This window comes from Halictus rubicundus, chromosome 17 (genome assembly GCF_050948215.1).
Source record: "Halictus rubicundus isolate RS-2024b chromosome 17, iyHalRubi1_principal, whole genome shotgun sequence".
In the NCBI taxonomy this organism is placed as follows: Eukaryota; Metazoa; Arthropoda; class Insecta; order Hymenoptera; family Halictidae; genus Halictus; species Halictus rubicundus.
Window position 1 is genome coordinate 938,802 of NC_135165.1, and position 25,024 is coordinate 963,825.

General features: G+C 48.2%; 2 protein-coding genes across 7 annotated transcripts in view; one reads left to right on the forward strand and one right to left on the reverse strand.

The window, feature by feature from the left end:
- Positions 1 to 16,365, forward strand: part of LOC143362444 (glycine receptor subunit alpha-2-like) — a 307,384-nt gene extending 291,019 nt beyond the window's left edge. Inside the window, exons 1-9 of one of the 5 annotated variants that reach the window (XM_076802625.1) lie at positions 1,158 to 1,852; positions 3,551 to 3,626; positions 4,075 to 4,206; positions 6,539 to 6,716; positions 8,614 to 8,840; positions 9,504 to 9,586; positions 10,165 to 10,476; positions 12,353 to 12,558; positions 15,605 to 16,365. In XM_076802625.1, coding sequence (XP_076658740.1) covers positions 3,553 to 3,626; positions 4,075 to 4,206; positions 6,539 to 6,716; positions 8,614 to 8,840; positions 9,504 to 9,586; positions 10,165 to 10,476; positions 12,353 to 12,558; positions 15,605 to 15,781 — 1,389 coding nt within the window. In that variant the 5' untranslated portion in view covers positions 1,158 to 1,852; positions 3,551 to 3,552 and the 3' untranslated portion in view covers positions 15,782 to 16,365. The other 4 variants (XM_076802626.1, XM_076802628.1, XM_076802624.1 and 1 more) reach the window with 4 other exon arrangements.
- A 186-nt stretch (positions 16,366 to 16,551) lies between these two features.
- The window catches only part of Shal (potassium voltage-gated channel protein Shal), a 139,134-nt gene continuing 130,661 nt past the window's right edge, over positions 16,552 to 25,024 (reverse strand). Inside the window, exons 5-6 of one of the 2 annotated variants that reach the window (XM_076802639.1) lie at positions 16,757 to 16,880; positions 16,556 to 16,679 (exon numbers count right to left, since the gene is read on the reverse strand). In XM_076802639.1, the coding sequence (XP_076658754.1) occupies positions 16,854 to 16,880 (27 nt within the window). In that variant the 3' untranslated portion in view covers positions 16,556 to 16,679; positions 16,757 to 16,853. Of the gene's footprint in view, positions 16,881 to 25,024 lie in introns of both variants that reach the window. The other variant, XM_076802638.1, reaches the window with a different exon arrangement.

Below are 25,024 nucleotides of genomic sequence, written 5' to 3' on the forward strand. Positions count from 1 at the left end.
CGTGCAAGCGTGCTCGAAAAGAAATTAATCCGAAGTTTCGCGAGGAGACAGCGTAAATTTTATCACACGGCGCGACCGAGCCTGGGGGAAGGGCTCAGACCTGAAACGCAATTCCGTCGAGATACACACCGGAAGCCGGGCGGCGGCGGCTGCAGACGGCCCCGTTGTCTCTCGGCCCTTGCAATAAAGCAGAGCCCCGCGTTATGCAGAGCCGTCCGGCAACGGCGAACGCAATTACCTTCTTTGATGGCGAAGACGCTGGGAAACGGTCGGGATTGATGTTCAGCGAGTTCCTAAGTGAGCGAGGCGCGCGCGCGCGCGCCCGCGACTAACTTCTTTACGGCGATTTTATTAACCGGCCTCTATCAACAACCGCCGCGAGACGAGACCAGACGGTGTCTCCTCTTGTCTTTCGCTGGAATTTTTATGCGCCCGCGCTTACAGGACAATCAGAGCTGTCTCCTCGTTCAGAGAACGGATTTCCGCTTCTGCCGACGTTGACGCAATTAAGGCGCTCAGTGTTTTTGTAAAAAGCATGTAAGAAAATTCGACAAGGGAATCATTGAACTGACCGGCGGAAATTTAGAATTATTCGGGATCTTGTTTCAAGTGTCTCAGGTAAGTAAATTCAGGCTTGAATTGATGACAGGAATGAGGATCGGTGAACGAACACGGTCTACGGACAGGCAAATGGATTGGAACAGTATATTTTAGGTAAGCGATACGAGAATGGTCAGACAAGTAGAATGAGTGGGTCTGTAGTCAGACAAATGATGTTTTGAACGGTGTACGGTAAGAAAGGTGAATTTAACCCTTGGCACTCGAAAGGCACCGCTAAAAATTGCTGTATCATTATTCAAAATATTTTTGACATTATTAAATTTGTTTGTATTTAATAACATTACTAAACATTTCGGTATTGCACGAGTAAGATCCACCATTTTCGTATGTATAATATGAAACAAAATATATAGGAGGGAAATATTGTAGGTCGGAAGAAATGTTTCGTTTTGGAGTTAAAATAGCTTCGAGTGCAAAGGGTTCATACGTATAGTGGAGGAAATCTAGCATAGAGATGTACCAAATGGAACCGGAAGAACGTCTGATCCGAAAGAAGCTGACCAATCGAATTCATAGGGAATACCGACCAAGCTTGATAGCGATTGTCTGCAAAAGCTCGTAATTTTCTCCCGCCACGAACGCAGTTTCGCGAGAACGGTGCCGGTAGTGGTTCGGGGGATCGATACCGATCGAGACGCATCGGTACCCATCGCTACGTGCACGTTCCACCACGATGAAAGAAGAAAGTAGGGCTTAATCAGTTAGTCGATAGGCAAATTGGCTTAGAGGCAGCGACCGACGGGTGGTTTACAGAACCAGCAAGCCCCGTCAGTGGCCAGTGGCCTAACGGCGAATCAACCCTTCGCCTGTTACCGGCGAGTCGCGCGTCCCCGATCCTTCCAGGGGTTTCCTCGAGCTGCCAGTACATCGCTGCCACGACAGAAAATTCACACGCGCCGGAAGTGAAACGACAACGAGCGAACGAACAACGACACCTGTGGTCCAGCCATCGGGAAACGATCGCCCCCGGATTTCCTCCTGGAATCTCGATCGTGTTCGATTCTCCTAGCACTCGCGGACCGATGATCGGTCGCCGATCCAGACCGATCGCCTCGCCCCGAAACGAACCGACACTTTGATGGATATTCGAGGGACCGTCCGGCGAACGTGGCTCGTGGGTTGATAAGCCGGCCGCGCGATCGTGATAAGAAAGCCAACCGGAGGGAGCCAGCCGGAGCTGAGCGCTCGGTTCGACAAAGAGCATCGCCACGGTAGAATGTGCAGCTGATCGGTGAGTCGTTTAGATAGATCGCTAGATCCCTGCTTGAATTTTTGCATCCTACACTTCGAAAGAATCATACATCTAGTCCGTAGCTAGTTGCTCGAGCCATGCTCCCATTCATCGCTCAACCGTGAAGGAAATATCTGGGAGATTGAACTTGGTTAATTAAGCAGCTTAACAAGTATGTGCATGGGCAAAGAAATATTCTCTGCATTAATTGTCAGAGACAGGAGTTGCACAGACGTCAATTCTGTACAATTTTAATTCTGTCCCACTGTGAAAAAGAACATGAGAAATTCAGGGATAGATAGATGTTTCAACAGTAATAGATAAATAATAAGCCCTTGCCTCGAGCTTTAATCTTGCATCCCCAACGGTGAAAAAATTGAAGGAGCTTCCGAATGAAGCTGTGTAGAAGCTCTACAGTTCCGTGCTTCAACCCGGTGTACCACAGTTGGAGAGGGCTTGGAGAGTCCAGCGGCCGATAAAAAATAATAAATAAATAATAGGCAGTTTTCCGGGAGTCAAGCATCGACCTACTGTCCCACTAAAAGTGAAGAGCTAAGAATTTCGAGATTGTTTCGCGACAAAGTGCCCCGACGAATCCGCGTTTTTATTTGGAGGAAACAGCGGAGTTCTTCAGGGGAACAGTGTATCGTTTGGTTGGCCTCAAAATGGCTTCCAGGTTAATTATACACGCAGTATTTGTTATTCTCGAGTGGGGACGGCTACCGCGGACTTTCCGGCGAGAATAACAGTGACCCATATACCGGTTGAGGAACAACGGACCCGTTAATTTCCATTTTGGTGGGTCGCCGTACGCTCGGCACGCTCGGGGCTAAGCGAGACTCTCTTTCGAGGGTTCTCGGTGAATCACGGGAATTACCAACTCCCGGCGATCCGCGGCCCTTATCGCAGCACCGATCGGCCTATCACAGGCTTCGCGCCCCCTCGGCGTTCAGGCATCCGCGATATATCCAGTCCAATAAAAGCGCACGCTATTCTAGAAAGAAACTTGTCCGCGGCTCCATCGACCGAGCCGGCTCTCGGTTGCTCGAGAGAGCCACCGAACAACCGTCCTACAAACCCCTCTCCCCCTCCCCCAACCCCCGGATGCCTTCGAAATCGGAGACGAAAAGAATCACCGGAACTTTTCAACCCCCTCCAGGTTCGCTTCCTCGTGGACAGATTTTTTGGTTAATCTTCTAACCGAGTGACTCTTCCATCATAGACAAGCGGATCTTTTTGCAAAATAAAATTCTTCCGCGTCAAGTTGAAATACATTGAAGGATTGTTCGAGTGCCCGAGATTTCGAGAGGTTTTCGGACCCCGTCTGCACGGCCATGAAACTAGGGGATGTTATATGACGGGGGAAAAAATTGAACTCGCGAAATGGCGACCCGAATCCCCGTATACCGCTGATAGAATCCCGTGGACACGAGTCTCTCCACGGAATCTGGGTTTCGCGTCGTTCGTGAAGCTTCAGGAAATTTATCTCTCCGCCGGAGTTCCAACCGAGATTGCCCCGATCCTTCAGTCTCGCCGGAGAAAATATTTTTGAAACCGTGTTGGGCTCTCTGACGTCCCGGAAAATCTCTGGCAAATATTGCCTCCGCAATCCGCAACGGGTTTCTGGAATCCAGCATCAATTGCCTAGGTAATTGCGGAGAATTGGAACTAACGAAAACGAACTCGCTTTTGTTGCAGGAATGACGAGACACTCTCTGGTGATCCTATGCTGCTACCTGTACACGCTCTTTGACATGGCGGCCTTACACTTTCCGTGAGTAGGCGAGCATGTTTCGAAGCTAAACAGCCGCGAGCCGACCGGAACACTCGAGATTAGCATCGATCGAAGGGGCAGAGAGCTTCCTCTATAGCGGATCTATACGGATCGTTTATCAATATCTCCTTGTACTTTCGATCGACGTCCGGCGGAAAGCTCTCGAGCCTTCCTTCTGTATCTCTTTGCATCTCGATCGAGGAGATGTCGTCGCTGTCTTGCAAGGTGGACGAACCTATCTCCCGGACCTCCTTTCGAGTCGACTCTGCCATTCGTGAATAGTAATTTCCGTCTATAATAAATCCGAGAAAGAATAAGGAAGAATTGATCTAAAAATGCGATCCGGGGTCAGTTCGAAGGGAGGATCGGATCCACGGTTGGTCCGGTTGCAACGCGGCGACGATCGAAGCCTGGGCCCAGCATCACCCGCGACTGTGTCGAGTTTCAGCGAGGAAATATGCGAACCGGTACTCTCCACGGAGGTCGAAGCCTGGCATATTAAGGTCGATAGCCTATCGTCCAGTACGTTTCGACTTTCGGCGAGAAAACGCGGGTACCGGTTTTTTCCGAAGATCGAAAGGTAACGCACCGCCCCCCCCCCCCCTCCCCAGGGATGAAGAAAACAGAACCCCGGGAACACACCACGAGAACAGGTCTCCCCGTTCGCGCCCCAACGGAACACACAACTCATCGCACCTCAGTCAACAACCGCCTAATTATTTACGCGCGACCGTCTTGCCCCGTGCCACCGTTGCCGGTTAAACGACCCCTGAAAATTTAACTGGCTCGATCCAGGATTTCCGGCGACCCTCGCCCGGAGACCCTTTCCCTGATTTTTCACCCTCTTCGTCTTCCACCGGCACGGATTCTCATGATTTTCATGGCGATCGTTCATAGGAATCTCGAACCGTGCAGCGGCAGCCCCAATTTGTTACATAGAACATTGATTCGTTTGTTTTATTCCATAGTATACAGTGCAATTCGCAGGGCTAGGGAAATAGATTGGAGCAGTTATGTTAAGGAGGCAATTCGAAAGGAAGCGGTTTGTGTTTAGGAAAATGGAATAGACGGTGTTTGTGGCCGGAGAAGTAGTTCAGGTCGGTTTATGGTCAGACAAGTACATTCGAACGGTGTACATGGTCAGACGTTTATGTTGGAACGTTGTTTATTGTCGGACAAGTAGAACGAGGCGGGTGTAGAATTGGATAACTGCGTTAGGAAGATAATGTACGAGGAAAGTAGATTCTGACGACCATGTTCAGACAAGAATAGCGCTTGCCAGATAAGTAGAAGGAACTGTTATGATTAGACAGATAAATCGAGGCAGGCGGCTGTAGTCAGAGAAATTAATTACGGTCATATTCTGTAGCAAGTAGAACGAGTCAACGATTATGCAGACACGTTAAGACAGTCTAAGAAAATCAAGATGATTCATGGACAGGCAAGTGTAATGTTGGTTCTCTGTGATTAGATAGGTGCAATGAGGGTTCGTCTATGAAATTAGGGCAATAATTTCAACAATGTTGGGATCAACGGCGAACGGGAAGGAATTGGAAGAGAATTCTTGAAAGTCTTGTTATGGATTATCGGCTTGGCAGGTTTCACGGCGCTATAAGGCGCCACGACACGTTTGACAGCGAGCAGCTTGAGCCACTTGGTCGGATAAACAGATATCCTCTGAAGAACTGTCTCCTACATTCATTGTCTAGATCAGAAACAATTTTCAAGTCAATTCGAATCGATTCAGCTCTATACGATTCGAAAACACTCGCAAAGGAACAGATTAAAATTCAACTAAAAGTCTCCTAAAAAGTAAGCATTTGGAAACTGGAAGTTTAAATCAATTCTCTTCGAAACCGATCTCCCAAGAAAAAGGCCGGATCAAGATTCCGCGAGACCAATTTCGCAATCGCCGGAACGAATTCCGAGTGAAACCGGGCTGTGAATTACTCGGGTAACTGGAGCCCGATCTCCGCGCGAAAATTAGCGAGCGTTGAATGGAAAGATAAAGTTTCTTTGCGCGCGATTCGAGCAGATTGCGCGGCGGGACCAGTCGTAAATCAGCGGATGAAAAAGTTGCGGGGTCAAAGTGGAAACTCTCGGCGCGCCGCGCCGGGTCGTAGGTTAGCATATTAAAATGTCCGCGTATAAGGAACACGCGTATCTCGGCCGGACTTAAAGGTGTGCCGAGCACGAAGACCTATTATGGCTTCCGCGATATTGCTGTTTCATCGGAATCGCGGCAATATTTCAGAATCGCCCGCGCGCACCTTTCGTGGACTTCCTTCCCTTGACGACCCGCGCCTCGGAAAAATCTCATTATATTTTTAGTAATTACCGTTCGCAAAAACTTCGCAGGAAATTATTCTGTCGATGATCGTTCCTCGGAATGGAGACGATTCTAATGCTCGGTGTCGACGTTGTTTTATGTACGAAGTAGCCGGCCGCTGTCTGAAATGGATAGTAAAGGCTGATGGAATTGAATAAAACAGGGGAAACGGAACGAGATATCGCTCTTGCCGGCCAGGTGATCCGATGTCGGCGCATTTTATTACTGAAATACCGTATTCTATACATAATCAAACTAGTAATAAGGCTAATGCGCCGGCAAAAGTGTCTCGACGATCGTCAAACGAAAAATATCTCATTTAGTTAATGCAGACAATTGAGACAAATCTTTACACTATAAGAGACTTCACTTCCGAACTAGTGATCGCCTAGGATTGAAACTTGGATTTTTGGATAAAAGTTAATAATTGCTGGTTTCCCGAATAGCGTAGATCCGTCGCGTTTAGTATTCGGTGGTCCCAGGGTTGACACGATGATATCCGGATTAGAGTACTCGAACCGCAGGGAAAATGGCGCGGGTTCCGTGGTCAGGCTCGTTTCTCCTCGCGTCTGCTTTCTTTCAGGGAGTCGGACCTCGAAGAGTATGGCAGAAAGGAGGCCTCTCTGTCGCTGAGGGACATCCTGCCCTTGAACCCGAAGCAGTACGACAAGCACAGGGCGCCGAAGTTCCTGGGACAGCCGACCATTGTCTACTTCCATGTCACGGTGCTCAGCCTCGACTCCATAAACGAGGAGTCCATGGTAATGTCACCTAAATCAAACCACCATTGCCGTGAATATTCCCTGAAACTGGCTCAAATTTAATATGCAATATAGCCGGGTGGACATTTATTATTTCGTCCATAAAATTACTTTTTTCTCCTAGAGAGGAACTGGTGAAACGGTTCATTAATATTTTTTGGTCGTTGCGAGACTGATTTACGGTTTCAATCTTATTTTATCTGGGACACATTAAATATTGAAGTTTTCAAGTGACATAGATTTGATTGGTCGTAAAAGAACAGTAAGCTTGTAGTTGAGGAAAATGAAGCTCTCGTAATCCTGTTCGCGGAAGCGTTTTCAGAGCTGAGAACCCGCGAGACCACCTGGAAGCGCGCTAATGCGAATGCAAATTAGAAGAACGCCGTTCAGCGAACGCTTTTTAGGCGCTTTTATCGTAAGTCGCCGCACCCCGGCGAGCAACTTTTTGTTGCCCCCGGGGCAATTAAAACTAAATAACGCCCGCCGGCAAAAATGGAAAAGAGGGTGCGAACGGCCCGGCAGGGTTGAAATTAAGACCATGGCGGCTGCGGGCTCGGAAAATCGATAGGATGATGAAACAATTTTATCTTGAAAATGATTGGGGGCCATTTATCGCCGAGACTCTGTCTTCATTAAATTGCGAATTTCGTGGTTTCGGGAGCAATGAGATTAATTTTGTGCGATGTAAAAGGATTTTAACATTAACGACGTTGTAAAGAAGACTGTAACATACGAAATAAATTTGCGATCGCAGGGATTTCCGTGAAAATATTGTATGATGGCACAACGATGTTATCTTGAAAATGATTAAAGACCATCTATCGCTGACGTTCATTAATTAAACTGCGAATTTTATGGCTCGACCGAGATAAAATAAATTTTGTCCATGGTCAAGAGAATTTCTACATTAGCGACGGTGTAAAGAAGACTATAACGTATAAAGTAAATTTATAAAGGCGTGTGTTTCCGCGAAAATATGATGACACAACGATTTTATATTGAAAATGATTAAAGACCATTTATCGCCGAGGCTCCCTTCATAAAGCCGCTATTTTCATTCGTCGTTTTATTCCATAAAATAAATTTCATGCAAAGCGAAAGGAATTTTTATATCGCTGGCGTTGCGAAGAAGACCATAAAACATAAAATAAATTTGCACAGGCATCGCGTAAAAGTACGATGATACAACAATTTCATTTCGAAAGTTATTAAAGACCATTAATCACGCTGTAATTATCGAACCAGCAAATTTTTATGGTTCGGACGCGGTAAAATAAATTTCACACAAAGCAAAAGGAATTTTTACGTCACTGACGTTCTAAAGAAGACCGTAAAATACAAAATAAATTTGTAAACGAGCTGTGAAATATGCGAGCACAAATTATAAACGGAAGTACAGAAATAAAAGCTATCAAAAGAGGGTAGACACAAAAAGGTAAAAACACGGTATAAAAACGAAAGCTGTACCTAAAAATAAATAAATAAAATGTAGAAATGGAAACCGTGAATAAACTATAAAAATAGAAGCTATGAACGGATGACAGAAACAGAGACTAGAAACACCGTGTCGGAATAAACGCTGCGAACGAAAATAAAGAAATTAAATACAGTAGTAAAAGTTACGCCTGTAAAATGAGAAAATAAAGTCTATTGAATGAAACGCAGGAGAGCTATGAATGAAAGATAGAAATAAAAACTAGAAATGCGAAACGGGGGTAAAAGCTAGAATGAAATTTAAAAAATTAAATACAGGAATAGAAGTTGGAGAAATAAATTCTCCACACGATGTAGAAACGGAGCGCAAAATTGAAAGCCGCAGCGATAAGAAAATAAAATCCGCAGCACAGTGACAGGCGCACCGTAAACGAGAACAGTGATAAAGTCGACCATGTTTCAGACGTACGTCGCCGACATATTCCTGGCTCAAAGTTGGCGGGACTCTCGGCTCCGACTTCCTGAGAACATGTCCGAGGAGTACAGGATACTGGACGTGGACTGGCTGCACAATATCTGGAGGCCGGACTGCTTCTTCAAGAACGCGAAGAAGGTCACCTTCCACGAGATGTCGATACCGAACCATTACCTCTGGCTCTACCACGACAAGACCCTGCTTTACATGTCAAAGTAAGGGTCCTCCTTGATTAATGAAAAATGCAATTTCCCCATCGGGCTCGCCCGTATCCGCAATATATCCCGTCCTCTTCACATAATCCCCGTCAAATTGAGAACGTTCCGCGACATTTAGCGGATCATTAGCATTTCATTCTTACCGGTTCTCGTCAATCGAGAAGCTTATTTCTAGACTGCGGGTTTTATGCATTTATCAGAACACAGAGCGGGTGCAATTTAAAACAGTGGACAGATTTAAAATATTTAAAACTATTAATGTATCAGTTTCAGCTCATTTCAATTATTCAAGGAAGAAAAGTACTATTCTTGCTTGTAATCGATGCAAACAATTTTTATCTTCCAGAAAGAGTGCATCTAGCATTTTACACGCATATCCCAGCATGTTCGAGGAAATAATACGAATTTTTCGAAACAATTTCCTGGAATATTTGCAAAGTTATAACCTGGTTAATCTGTGATAGAGGCTCGAATAGAGGGGTCGAATCATGCTAGGAATAGAAAGGCAGCTTGCGAAATAAAAATTGAAAACGTCAGAGGTTCGAATTTGATTGGATTTTGATGGGGCTGAATAAAATAGCGATTCCGAGGGATAGCAAAAAGTTTGTAGGTTGACGGAGGATTCGATATTGATATGGAAAATGATCGTATCTGTTTCAGATTGACTCTGGTGCTGTCTTGCGCGATGAAGTTCGAGTCGTATCCGCACGACACGCAGATCTGCTCGATGATGATCGAGAGCCGTACGTATCGTATCGATCGCGCGGAGACGTTTTGAGCCGCACCTGTCAAAACACCACCGCGGCTCCCATAAATTCTTCGGCCGCAAATCCGGGCCACGCGAATTCATTAAAGCCAGATTTAATCGGGGCTCCTGGCCAACCGTCGGGCCGCGTTTGCGTCCATTCCTGGTTAACGTTGATCTACGCCAATGCGTGCGCCGTGCGACGAAATTATGACAAATTTCCGCGGTTGCCCGTCCCTGGGAAATATTACCCCGAATTTTGAATAGATTTCGAATATTAGCCTGAACACGGTCGAACAGCTATTCCTTATCAGTGGACCGCTTTTGCAAAATAATTCGGATCGAAGCTCTCTTGATAATTTTAATAAATCATACGCAAAATTGTGCCCGACGGGCGGCTCAGAGTGCGCAAGGCCAGTGGTCGAAATTCGCAAGTGTCTCGAGGGGTGCATTCTCCGAGAAGGGGATGAAAGGGTTTGGTGTTGGTCGAAACAGTTCGGATAAGGGATGAACGGGCGCGTGCCGGTGTTTTCTGCGTCGGGGTGGTGACGCGTGAAATTGGTTTCTCGGTTTCAGTGTCACACACGACCCAGGACCTGGTGTTCATCTGGAACATGACGGACCCGCTGGTGGTGAATCCGGAGATCGAGCTGCCGCAGCTCGACATCTCGAACAATTACACGACCGACTGCACGATCGAGTACTCCACCGGGAACTTCACCTGCATACAGATCGTGTTCAATCTGCGGCGCCGGCTCGGCTATCACCTGTTCCACACGTATATACCGTCCGCCCTGATCGTGGTCATGTCCTGGATCGCGTTCTGGATCAAGCCCGAGGCGATCCCGGCCAGAGTCACCCTGGGCGTCACCTCGCTGCTCACCCTCGGTAAATTCAGAGAATTAATTATCCGACGCCCGCGAATACGAGCCTCTGACGCTCGCTTTCTTACTCTATCTCTCTTACTCTATCTCTCTCTCTCTCTTTCTCTCTCTGTCTCTCTCTCTCTCCCTCTCTCTCTCTCCCTCTCCCTCTCTCGCTGCGAGCCGTGTTCAATGCCGGGGCCACGCGAACTCGTAAAAATTACGAGACTCCGCTTTCAAACCCTCCGGGTGCTAATTAACACCGCCGGTATAGAGCGGGACAGATGGTTTTGCAATGGCTTCTTTACGAGACAAAGCTCCGCATTTATTCGCGCTTTTGGGCCAGTTTCATCTTGTCAAAAGCGTTTGTTGATAATCCACTGTAAATCTAAATTTCCAAATTAGGAGCAATCCATTCACGCCTAACCAACGTTTGTTCAAACAAATTACTCAGATATTACGAAACTTTCTACAGTGAAGTGTAGAACAGAAAAGTAAGTAAATTATGATTCCGTGGATCATGTCTTTCAACGTGTTTGAACAGCGTGGAAGGGTTGAATTTCACGAGGCCTATCACGGGCAAAGATTCACCGACGCAGAAATCGAGTCAAGGATGGTATAGACTGGTGAGGGGCGGGGCGGGGGAGTGTGTGTGTGTGTTAAGAACACTTTATAGTGTGTTTAGATAGCCTGATTTAGGTGATTAAATCACGGTCGACCGGTCTATCACCTGTTCCACACGCGGCGCACACATGCACGGCGCGTTCGGATGCATGGGAACGCAAGCGCGCAAACCCCCGCGTCCTCGTTCATGTCCTGGATCGCGCGATCTGGATCAAACCCGCGGCGATCCCCGGGTCACCCTCCGGCATGACGTCACTGCTGACCCTCGGTAAGGTCGTCGTCACTGCAACTGCATTCGGGGAACGGGCGAGCCGTTTCGGGGGCGGTCCCGGCTGTTCTTCAATCGGAAGAGAGATGGGAGGGGCGACCGGGAAGAGGACGTCGTTTCGTTTTTCGAGATCAGACGGGATAACGAGGTGTCTTTTGATCGGTTTTCAAGGAACATCCTCCCCCGTTTATCCCGTCTCTTCCCGTCCTTTGCTTCCTTTCTCTCCTCCTTCGGCCTCTCGTTCGACTCGCTCCGTCATTGTATCCCGCGTGGCTGCGCGTGCACCATTCATGCGAACCGTGTGCAGGCTGCTCCGCGGCAAGTAGGACACCGTGTGAAAAGGAGAACGAGTCAAATTCAATGGTTCCAGGTGGACTGTCTTCTGAAAGGTGCATCGTAAAGATGCGACCCCGAGGATTTTCTGTAAATGCCGATCGGTGCTCGTTTGCATCCTCTGCGACGGAGTGCGTCGTGTCTTGACACTGTTTCAACTCCTACAATTTGTTTTACGTATTGCATTTTGCCAATCGCCAGTTCAAATTCCGAAATATAAGATTCAATAAGAAGATCAGTATTGCTTTCAAAGAGGTAGTTGAAAAGATATGTGAAAAAATAAATACCTAGCCACGGCTGGCGTAAACCGATGGAAAGCGTACACCAAGCAAAGCTAAAATTGAAGCAGCTCTTCAGCAAACTATCTAGTCCAAGGTCCCCGAACACTCTTCCTTGCAGAGGATGCGGAACAGACTGGACAGGCAATTAAGAAGTTGCGTTTAGGGTAAGTTGATAGCCAGCGGGAGCGGCAATGCGGTCGTGACGCAACTGAAAGTAAATCAGATATATATGTAGAGAGAGAGAGAGAGAGAGAGAGGGAGGGAAAGATCCGGTGAACCGTGCGACGACGATTCAATATTAGCACGGGTCAGAGCGATCTGAGAGCCCGACGAACACTATGACCAGCCGCACTAGGGCCAGCCATTCACCGAGAAACGCTTCCGTTTTCCCGCAGCGACTCAGAACACGCAGTCCCAGCAATCACTGCCGCCGGTCTCGTACGTGAAGGCCATCGACGTGTGGATGTCCTCGTGCAGCGTGTTCGTGTTCCTCTCGCTGATGGAATTCGCCGTCGTCAACAACTACATGGGACCGGTCGCCACCAAGGCCATGAAGGGATACTCCGACGAGGACCTCCGGGAGGCCATCGACGAGTTCAAAGTGAGAACCACTCCCCACTCCATTTACTCACCTCTTGACGAAACTTTCCAATCACATGGTAACATAGTAACATGTAACACCAGGTTTACGGGACCCGTCAAGATGACGGGTTCTAATATTTTTCACTTACGATTATTGAGATTATTTCCTTAGCTGTATATTATTTAGAAAATGGCTGAAAACTTCGATAGACACATTCTTCTTATTTTTATAGAGTAATGCGAAATACTCGCTTTTAATGCTCCGTAAACCTAGTGTTAAGGAATATCACCTTATCGCTAGGACTTTGCAGGTTGCAGGACTTAAAAATTGTCTGCATTGCCTGGAAGGAGCAGGAGCTCGTTTTATCGTGAAAAATCGGCGGTTTTCGGGTCCGAGATCTGCGGCGGATTGGCGACCTCGTTAATTACCGTCGGAACCGGGTCCGCGGAGTAAGCAGGAAGATCGCCGGCGTATTTTGAGCCGTCGGTGACCGCGATAGAGCCGGGTAAAAATACGGAATGTCTCCGAAAGGGAGAGACCGGTCCGTTTTAGACGGCGTCGTCTATAATTCATGCGGCGGTCGAGTCCGAGGGGAAGTTCGTTTCGCATTCAGCCAGAGAATTATGCATCCCGAACTTACAATTAGCGCCGCGGCTAAATGTTTCGAAGAGTCGCGCGCACGGTCCGCGGCGATAAATAAATAACCGGCGGTTTTTCGCGTCTGCGAACAACGGCGGTGAAAAATTTATAGCGACCGCGGAGAACGGTCGAAATTCGAGAAATATGTGCGGCCAGTTGCGGAAGACGCGTCGCGGCTCCTATGTCACGTGGAACGTCGTCCGGAAACGAATTCTTCGTCGGAACGACGGAAACCGCGGGTTTCGAGCGCGGAAATTTCCCGAACACCCGGTACAGCTGAAGCTCTAATAACACCTGACACAGTTAGGACACCGACATCGACGGCTTAAACGCGCGACAAGTTTAATTAACACATCCGAGCTATGAACTCTTGCGATTTCACCGGCGCCGAAGACTTTGAAGATCAAATAACGCGCGCGGCGCTCGACGAAATTGAAAACTCGGAATTTATGGGAATTTCGGGGATCGCCGGTTCGAGAACTTTTACCCGGGCTTTATCGTCCGCAGAATTCACTCTGGAATCGTGTGTGGAAAGATTGATCTTCTTTCCGAGTTCCTGGCAATTTTAGAATTGTTTATAACCTGCAGTCGAAGTGGGAACCGCTACTTTTCTATCTGAAAATAGGAACCTATAAGAAATCGTATCCGATGAAAAAGCGAACCTTTCGAGCTGAAAATTTTTCTGTACATTCTGTAAACTGCCTTGTAAGTGTAGATAAATTCACATAAATTCATACCCAGCCGTTTAGTAAATAAAAATTGTTATAGCGGCTTCTTCTCACCGAGTGAATGACCCAGGGGAAATAGGCTCTGACAAATGTTGTTATAGTTCTTGAACAAACGAATATTTCGAGCCGAAAATTTTTTTACAGCTTCCTCAAACCACGGTCTAAACGTCCCAAAAATTTCAAAAATGTGTACCCATTCGTTCAGCCACTAAAAATTCCTGAACGAGCACCTTTTAAGAAATGGCAACCGACATCCAGCAATTTGGCCGACTCTCCGTTATAAATTAGGATGTTGGAACATCGTTTTGCGGGTTAGTCGAGTGATAAGCGAAAGAGAAGCTGGTCGGTCGGCCGATTTTCCCCGGAGGACAAATATTCGAGTAATCAAGCCCGCGATTAGCACGTTAATATTTAGGTAGGGAACGTTTGTCGTCCGTAAAGAGGCTCGATGCCTAATTAACGGCGTGCCGCTCGCGTTCGCCTTTGAATTCTTCATGCTCCAGGCCGTGTAAATTCCCGGGCAAACGCGCGGGGATATTTGGTAGCACGCGCAAATAGTCGGTCGCGTGCGTCTGTATCCGAAATGTGGATTTACCCGGAAGTACCGACTCGAAAAACAGAGAACGCACCGCAGAGAGCTCTGGTGACGCGCGTTTCAAAAATTTGCCCTGGCAATTTTATTCCTTTCGAATTGCACTCGAAAACTGGCAAACCGTATTCCCAAGGTGTCCACGGGCTAGTAGAGCTCTGTAAATAGGAAGCAGAGGGTAATGGGGCTGCGTGACTCGGAGAATAGCGGCCGGGGTCGCGAAAACGCCGGTTTTCTCACTTGAACAAACATTTCCCGAGTCGAAACGAGGGAACTGCGGAAGTCCCGGGGCTCCGAACAGCTGAAACTCCGTCGGCCCCACTTCCGGTCGTTAATATCGACTGCGTGGACGTCGAAAGTCGGCTCGAGAACCAAGGCGTTTCGCAGGTTTTACGGGCCCGCCGGTGAAAACGTCGGGGCACGGAACGTTTCCCGCAAAGTTTCGCGGAAGTTTCGCCGTTTAACGCGCGGAAAACTTCGAATTTTACTGTGGGCACCGGTGCGCGAGGAAAGATTTTGTCGCGAAGCTCGATTGAAAAATCCGGAGACCCGGGATTATGATCGTTAAACTTGAATTCGAGCCACCGCAGCGGAGTGGGAAAACTATTAAATTTCTTAATAGTGGGAAATCGTTTATACATACATGGTGATCGGGTGCTGGAAATGTGCTAGGGTTTGTTGCGCAAGGGGTTAATCAGCGTGATGATTGGAGCAGCGCAAATTTCAGTCGGAACTGCATAAAATCCGCGGTGTGTTAATGACGCAGTTGCCTTGGGACTAAAAGCTAATTGACGCCACCGCTTCGTCACGTAACGACGCAACAATAACAGCGGATGCTACCGTTCTGTATCACGATACCGTAATTGAACGGGCGTCGAGCTTTTCCCTGTGAAAACACTGGTCCGACGTTAATGTTGCAACGCGTTCTGTTTTACTTGAAACGCTGTTTGTACTTTGCGTGCTCCAATCACAGTTATCAGCCCGATTTCCAGAGATTTCCTCACCGCCCACTGCTTCCAAATATTTTCAATGTAAATTAGATAATTTAGCTTATAGATTGGGCTTTCAGCAGTCGGTTAGAATGAATTAATATGCGTTTTCTCGGCAGACGCCGATGAGGAACGAGTCGGAGAGAAGCAGGAGTCCGGTGCGACCGGCGACGGTGCAGTACGACACCTGCTGCGAGGGTCGCGCGACCGCGATCTACATCGACAAGTTCTCCAGATTCTTCTTCCCGTTCTCCTTCTTGATCCTGAACGTCGTCTATTGGAGCACCTTCCTGTAAGAAGCCTGGATCCCGCAGGAGAAACGATCGACGGAGAGGCGAGGAAATCCTCGACTCCCCTCCAACGGAGGCCACGTCGATCAGCTAAACCGGTCGTACGCCAATCGAAACGATCTATCCGCCATATCGATCTACTCGCCGTCGTCGATCCGCCATTTTGTCGGCAGACTCGACGAGTCAGCGTCACGAGTCGAGGAATGTTCACGCGACAAGGGGTTTTATTGAATCGTCGATCTTTCGAAAAATCATTGGCGCGATTCAGCGATGCGAGAAATTATTGAAATTATTAACTCGTCGTTCGGGACATCGACAAACTAGGATAGCAGATTTAGGGATCGAAGGCAAGAATAATATTTAAAAATTATTGTATCGGAAGAAACAGACTGCGGACTGCACGTTGTCAATTCGGACTAGTTATAACAAATTTGGCGAAGTGGTATTTTAAATTTTCTGGGCGACCTTTTAATTTGGAAGTCGATAGAATCTCTGGCTATGAGAATCGAGGTTCGCATTGAATTTCCGCAGTCTAAGGTTACGTCCGCACTGGAGCAACATCGAGCAAGTTTTCGTCGCCTTTTGTTGTCTTCCTTTTATTCGATAAAAAATAGAAGAAGGCGACGAAAGGGGACGAAAAAATTGCTCGACGTTGCTTCAGAAGCGTGGACATGGCTTAACGTTAAGAACCAGCGCAAAACACGACCTGGAGAACGCGCAACTGACGCGAAAGGATGGCTTTTTCGCAAAGAAAGTTGCTTCTTTGAGGAAAACGATTGTTAGCCTTTCGTACAGGGACACGTGCATACAAACACGTTGCAGGATTGATTAACAGGCCCGGTTAATCAACGATAAGCGACGCGGCAATTACTTACCTGTCCGCACGTGTTCCCGGCAGATCGATCTGCGAGCAAAAAGAAATCTGTACCGACTCCCCGTCACGATCGATCGTTACTTTAGTCGTTCCGTCTTATTACTCACTGTAATCTCCTCCAGTTTTGTTACGACCGATATACTCGATGATATTTTTAACGGTTTACGTATTTTTAACCGTCGACGCGGCCAGCCCCGATCCTCCTTAAAAAATTGACTTACTGGTATCCGCCTAAAAAAACAAAAACAAAAATTAATCACCGAAGGAGCAAAAAAACAGAGCCTCCGAAACATCGAACGGAAACAATCGAGAGAAACGGGGCTGCACGCGTGCACTTCGGCATGCTTACGTCACAGTTGATCCGTTGTATGAGAGACAAACTTTAGGGAGAAATAAACAGAATGTTAATACGCTAGCGGAATGATCATTACTGACGACCGGGGGAGTAAAACGTACGGGGTAACGGACCTGGGCAATGAGAAAGACATGAAACTTCGTCGAAGCAGTTTATTCGCTCCAATGAAAAACTTTATTAGTTTTACAGAGACCCTGGAATCCTGGTTGAATTCCTCTCCTCCGACTCCATCCCCTCTTCTTCTTCTTCTTCTTCTTCTTCCTGATCGACCTGCTTTGGTGACTGACAAGGATCTGTAGATCTCACAGTGCGATTACCGAGCATGGTTCTATTAAATCCAAAGATCTTTACGGTAAAGTACCCAAATTTCTTTTGGAAAGAATCAAGGGTACTGAAAATTAACTGTTTCAGAGTGAACAGAATTTTGAATCTCTGAATCAAATGAACCATGGGGAGGTGTCTAGGGGAGTACCTAAATTTATTCGGAACAATGACAGTGACAATGACCGGTTCCATTAGCTTCCATTAGTCAATAGATCGCGTCTATAGGTATCTAAATTCGTTCCGGGCCGGATCGATAGTCCTGCAGATCGGTCAATGTAGAGAGAACTCGGATCATCGATCGACCGTTTCGCAAACAGCCCGATCAGACAGGTCGGACAACGACTCTCATGTTAAAGCCAGGTGGCCGTGTGTGCACGTCATCGATCAGCCAATGACGCTGCAACATTGTCGCATAGTGGCTAGAGGACACCCGCAACATCCGCGACATCTAGGGATCTAGGAACCTGAATTCTAAGGGATCACCTGTTAGGAGTCAGTCACGGCGACGGTCATTGTATCGAGCTATAATGCAGGAGACACGCACGCACACAGGGGATTACGTCTTGGAAATCGAGAAAGCAACTGTGTTCTAAGCTCATCAACGTCCCATGTTGACGGCGACGGTTATCTTTTCATTAGGGTGTCCTGTTTAACTACGCCCGCCGCGAAAAGAGGTTTCTTTGACGAAGAGAAAAACGGGATAAAGGAGGATCTGTCCCGAGGACCGGGACAATGCGGTACCGCAAAGGGGTTCTCCCCGTTTCCATTCCCCTGCCCTTTGAAATCGCGCCGCGCGCGTTTTTTAGTCGGCTAAGCGACCAACAGTAATTAATTGGGACGAACGTCGCCGGCCGCCGCGTCTCGCCGAGGAATAATTAAATCCGCGCGTGTAATTGCAACGCGGACGAACACGAAGAGGCCCGGCTTCTTCCAGCGTCGCTTAATTAAAACCACGTCCGACGCGCCCCGTTCGCTCGTTAACATGGCGGGCACGGTGGCACAATTGATTGCGTATTAAAAAATTATTACAATACCGGCGCAGCGTCGCAAGAATACTCGAATTCAACTTTCATAATGCACCCCTGAAAAACGCGACGTGAGTCGTTATAAACCACGGCACGAGAACAATGGGTCCTCCCCCAAACCATGGTAACAAGAGACGAGGCAACACAATGTCTCCAACCCTTGCTCGACGTTATCAGCGGGAAGACGTTTAGCGTCAAGGTTGCTCCACGAAATAAGGATTACGCGCGGTTCAGTCTGTGCAACAGTCGGCGAAAGAACTCGCGAGCCAAAGGAATTAGTAGAGGGATCCGCAGCTTTGAATGCCCGGCAGCCATGTTCTCGTTAAACTTTGCCCATTCAGCCGTGCGATTACGTTCTTCCGAGTTCTTTCGCGTTTTCGAACGTTCGCGACACAATCCACCCCTTCCGACAACCCTGTTTCACCCTCCAGCGTCCCCAGGGCCTGGTCCGAGTATCGTTCGCATGGAATACCACTGGAACAACTGTCTCAACCCGCTCCTTCGAGGCTCCGACTAAAACAGTTATTATGAGGAGCCGTTCCTTCGGGAATCTGAACAGGGAACTAAAATTTCGACTACCGGAAATGGTTCTAGAAACGTCCTTGTTTCCCCCGTTCGGACAATCGTGGTGCCGCTAAGTTAAAAACAGTTCAAGTCCGTGAATCGAACCAGTGAACGCGCTACGAATTATGTCACTAACAATTATGTTACGTGGTCTCGTTTGAAATGCAGTTTCCCGAACTGATACGCTTGTCCGCTCCCTTCTACAGGTATCCTGCTCAGGTGGGAGCCGTTTCACGCCGCCTCCTTGCCTATTCCCGTTGCCTGGCTTTTATTTCGAGAGGGTTGGCGGGGGTGTGTTGACGTCGCCGCTGAAAGGTCTGGGCACAATGCGGGAAAGAGGCTCGGCGAGCGTGCGTGTGTACAAACACGCGTCCGAGAGCCAGGCGAGAGAGTTTTTAATCATGGCATTTTATCCTGAGAGACGCTTTGTGCCCCGGCGATGAAGACACTTTCGACTGTTTCAACCCCCGCCCACGTCGGCCGGTTCTCGCCGCTCTCTGTTTACGGGACCGGCACACAGAGGCTTTCTGCTCGTTCCCTTTGTCCTCCCCGACGCGTTTCGACGATTTAACCCTCCATCTCGGCTTCACCCCTTAATCCCTTCCGGTGGCGCGGCGCCCGGGCACGATGGAAATTACGCCCCTTTGTCGATTTGCTTTGATTTTTCAAACCCTTTTCGCTCTTCGATTTTTCGGGACCTGAACTAATATCAAGGCGAGGGAACTCGATTCGTGGGGAAATTTGGGCTTTGGGGTGTGGTTCTTCTCTTTATCCCTGTTTTCTGTTCTCGATTGATCTTTTGACCGAGGGAGAAGATCCCAGAAATTTAATTCGACTCCGAACGTTCGGCGAGAAAGTGAAATTTAGTGCATTTGTTTTCGAGAGCGAGAAAACGCCCGGCGCAGTAATTACCGCGGTCGAACATGTTCTCGCGGAGCCGCTAACGAACGTGGACCGATTCGGGGATGAGGATCCGGTTTGCGGGAAAAATTGGGACACTCGAAAGCTGCGTTTAGCGGTGGTTCTGCGGATTCGGCGTTCTCGATCACAATTTCTTGCCGCCAGCAGCCGGGGTTAATAAAGGGGGGTGTAATTAACACGGACACGGTTCACGGCAAACAAAATCGATCGACGTTAGGAACACGGTATCCCGATCGATTGCGGTTCGGTCCGGATCGAGGACGGTCGTTGCCGGACCCTTAACGAGATCCCTTCATTTGCGTAATTAACTATCGACTTTCCGTCGACAATCTTGTTAACGAGAAGCCCGCCGATCGTTAATGGATTCCGACGAGTCTAGGCGGCCGTGGCACGGCACGGACAGTGAAATAATTATTCTGCTTCCGGTTCGAGGCGGCGCTCACGGTTGGCTCTCCCGCCGTTCGTTGTCGAAAGTAACTTCGCCGACGGAAACCGATAGAAGTTACGTCGTCGGCCTCCTGCGAAACAATTCGACCAATTCCGCCGCGGTCACGTCTTCTCGACGATATCGATCCTCGTACCTTGCAAAGATCGACGGGATTCTGCTCAGAAAAATCGTACAGTCTTCGGTGTCGTCACTGTAAAATTTTCGTTTCCCCATTCCGGTGAAATAAGTTGATAAAAATATTGTTCGACACTGTGACCCAGATTCGGATTTCGTCCTGGCGCGAAAGCTCGATCATTCGAAAATAGGTGGACGGAATTAGCGCGGTGAGCCGCTGATTTATGACCCGCAACCGCGACGAAAATGCGATCATTCTGACGTTTCCGATCGGGGATAGATAGCCATCTGAAAGTTTTTTTAATCGAGATCTTGACCCAGTTTTCCGAGGTTTTTCATTTCATTTCGAGGGTGAGCTTGAAATCGGATTTGTTCTTTGCATTCAAATCCGAACGCATTCTTTGTTTGCGTTTTAATCGGCGTCGCTTTAACGGACATGTTAGCCCAGGGTTCCTTATTATCGTACCAAGGATTCCGCAGCCTTATTTATAATGTTCCTCTCCTTAGATCCACTAAGTAGACATCATGCGCTCCGATCGGCGTGATCCCCAGCTCTTCGGCATCCGCTTCTCCCTGCTTCGGCGTTCCCTCCCCATAAGACGTCCTTGACCACCATTCTGAAAATAAAGCGACCTCCTGGACGCGGTGGAGAGGCGGCTTTTTCAAAGCCGCGCGCGGCGCATCCCGTCCACGATGCAGTCGTAAATTCCGCCGGCGGAGCGACGTTTACGCTCCGGCCTGCAAACACTATGGCGTCCCATTTAAGCTTTCGAGTAGGTAACGAGCACGTCCTGTCCGTGTACGCAAACACGAATCGATTTCCCGCGTAAACGCGCGCCCATGCGACACGCACGATACCTCGGCCTCGGCCTCGGATCGCAATTCCGCTAACGTCAATTAATTTCACTCGAATGTATTTCCTTTCCGCTTCGACCGAGCTGTTTCACGCTTGCCCGTGTCAAGTGGTGCCATCGGCCCGCAAAAGTGCCATCAGCTTTCAATTTTTTGCGCGGCCACCATTTTCAAGATTTACTTAATTCGCTACAATTTAATGGAATCCTCGTTCTGGGCTCGACGCTCCGATCAGTGCCCGGTCAATTATAACAATTTCTTCCGTATTTTATGCTCGATTCGTTCTCGAACAGTTCAATACATTATCATGATTAATGACGGAACAGATTGTTCTCGGCCCGGTGTATATTTAGTATGATTTATTTTCCTTCGCGGGGACAGGCACTCTAATAGCCTCGGCGTGCACCTCGCCCTTTATGCGTACTGCTCTTGACACGTACACACCTGGCACATGATTCTTTCTAAATTAGATTTTCTAATAACCTTTAGCTGCACCTCGCCCTTTATGCGCAATGTTCCCGACGTGTTTACACCTCGTGTATGTGTGTGTGTGTGTGTTTCTTCTAAATTAGATTTCCCCGCAGCCTTTAGCTGCACTTTCCACGTGTTTACAACCTGCATATGACTCTGGCAAATTAGCTTTTGGAACAGCTTCTTCCCGTGCATCGCGCGACACTGTTCACGCGAGCAGATCTTGACGAATGGTCCTCGGAATCCTCTGCGTCGGCGCTTGAAAAACTTCGTTAAAATGTTAATCGGACTCTTTCGTATTCTCCTCGCCGTTTCGAAATACTCGGAATGCTCGGAACATGGTTCATGCAATTTTTGAAAAATTGAAAAGTTCTTTCGTCGCTGAAGGAGCGACCAAAGTGCACACGAAACGCGGCCCGTTGAATATATAAATGGCCGGTAAAAGCGGTAAACACGATGTTACGCCAGTTCGCGGCGCATCGATATAGAGAATAATCGATTCATACGTGCTTTACGCCCTTAAATAATTTAGGATGCGTGCTGCTGGCGCGCGCACGATATTGCACAGCTGTGAAGAACGTTTACACCGCGGATTTTATCAATTTATATCGGCCGCCGGCTCGACGGGACTGTGGTCGGTAAAATATTTTACTAGCCTCGATGATATTCTTCGGTTGGTAGCATTAACGAGCAGGGCTCAAAGTTCGAAATTCATGCGAGACCATCGAAATTAACTGCAGTCTGCAGGATTTTACGAGAAGTTTGGTATAACGTGTGCTCGAATTGAAGATATTTATATTCCGTCACTGGAATTGAGTGCGAGCTTATAATTTTAGTGATTGTGCAAAGTTGATGTTGTGTGACGTGAAAATTCGAAGCGAACGGAAACGGAGAGTCGAAATGAAGGACGGAGAGTCAAAATGAAGGACGCCGCAGGCTCTCTTAAATATGAATTTTCATTTATTTTTCACTTTTGAGTAAGGCGTGGAAGCTACCGAAGACGGACAACACCTTCTGGCTAAAACGTCTTCACCCCGTTCCTAGTTACATCTATCGGGTGTACTCGTTACAACGTGCCGTTACCGCTTTCGATATACGCCGTCATTATCCGTGAATCGTTCTCAGAAAAATCCTCAATCCATATCTCTTTCTCTCACTCTCTCTCTCTCTCTTTCTCCACTGTCTTACACCTCGGTCTAAAGTTTCACATTTTTTTACAGGTTCGATTAAAAATATCGTTATTGCCAAAAGATCGATACACAGTGCCCGCTGGCGGTCGCATCCGCTTACAAAGATCATTCTACACGACCGGACACTATAGTCAAGGGATCCTATCGTCTCTCGTGCCTCAAGATTAATTACTGTCCACGTAATTAACCACCCCGCCGCTTCCCGATCGCAATCGCCGTCGATATTCGCTCGAGTTATCGAATACACGTACCGAGATCCGTGAACTTTGACATTGTACGAGCTCCGTTGAACCGTTTCGTCGATTCCCGGACGGATCGAGAAGCGGCGAGGTCCCCGTTCGCGAGTTCATTAAGAAAATATACCGAACAACGGGATTTTCGACGGCTAAAGTGTCTCTCTCGTCTGGTCGCTGGCAAGATGCTACCGCGTCGCCAGCTGGTTCTCGTTCTCCGATCGACGACACGTGCTACGAGTGTACATTACATAATTGTCTAATTACGGCCCGGGGCTGGGAGCCGCGAAAACTCTGTCGCGGTTCGGCCCGGAAATTCGCTCGGAAACGCGAGCTTATTTCTCGCCGAGGTTCGAGGCTGCTGCGCTGGGAAACCCGGGCTGCGAACTATAGCACGCGAACTTTGCTCTGTGAAATTTTCACCGCTTCGTTAGGAAACGACCGACCTCTCCTGGTGAAGTCTCGACAGGTCGCCGAAATTGAACCTTGCACCGTCTTGGTTGCTGCGCGTCACTCGACTTTTAATCTACCGAAACTCGTCAGAGAATTTAGAAAACGTTCGATTTTTCCGCTGCCTCGTTCGTGGAAGATTCCCAGTAAGTTGCTGAAACTGAAGTTACTTTATTGCGTTGCTCGATTCACCGAAACGTGTCGCAGGATCTCGACAGGATCTTCGAAGAAAACGTCGAATTTTCCGTTCGAGAGATCCTCGAGTCGGCTGGAGAAGCGTCGCAGCCGGAATTTCGACGCGCAGCACGATCCGTTGAGGACCTCTTCGACCGCTCGAAGGGTCCTGAGGGTTTCTCCGCGAAAAGTTTGCAGGAGCGACAGGATTTCGCGGTTACCCGCGCATCTGGCTGGGATCGCCGCAAATCGCGATTACGGCGGAGCGCGTCAGGAACATTCGGCGATCCTGCTACGCTCACAGGTCCTGTGGACGGTGTCCTGGTTACAAAAGGATCGATTTCCTTTCACGGACGCGTGCGGCGGAGTCGTGGGGCTATGCAGAGGAGCGGGGGGAAATCGTTGATAATCGCGACAAACCAGAATTGGAAACGCGATTGGAAACTTGGCTGTTCAGGCATTTACATAAACAAAGGAAATCTTACGAACATTAAAAATGTAGCAGATAGTACTTTCTCAAAGCTGATCCATTTCTTTCACGATCTCTGAACCAAAGCGTTTCAAAGCAAACAGTAATTTTAAATTGAAGATAAGAGTTTCCAACAAGGAAGAAAAATCATTTCAGACCGTGTCTGTCTCGAGTGCTCCCTTTAATTGCGGTCGCAATTAATACTTTTATTTTCAACGGGTGGTTGAACGAATAAATATCGCAAAGAGGGATTTTTTCGGGGCTGAACAGTTTTCGTTGTCCAGGCGAGCGACGCATCGCGCGCGACACAATCCCCGAGGAAGCCGGCCGGTGGAAACGCCGCTCCGTTTTTCCTTTTGTTTCGCTTTTGTGCCGTGTCTCTTCGTTCTGCCGTTGCTCTTCCTTTCTCCCGTTCGACACCCCTCCCCCCGTGCTCGATCATTCTTGATCGGCGTGGACACAGGTCCTTTGTGAAGCCCGCGTTTCCGTGCCGTCGACGCTTGTTCCGCGATAAACCGAGCACAGTTGTAATCGTTAGACCGCGATTCTTCACGGGAATTCGATTTTCGGGGCTGGAGCGCTGCGCAAACGAAACGCGGACGCTTTTTTCCGGTGAAATGAACGGTCCGCTGGTTTCAAAGTGCTCGCCCCGGGACCAGGGAATTTCGTTTCACGATCTTTTGCCGGTCGATTCTCTTCTGTGCCCGAGCTTTCGGCGCTTATTTGCGATCTGTTCGCTGCTGATCGATTTCAGATGTATTCGACGCAGAATTTTTTTCCGAATT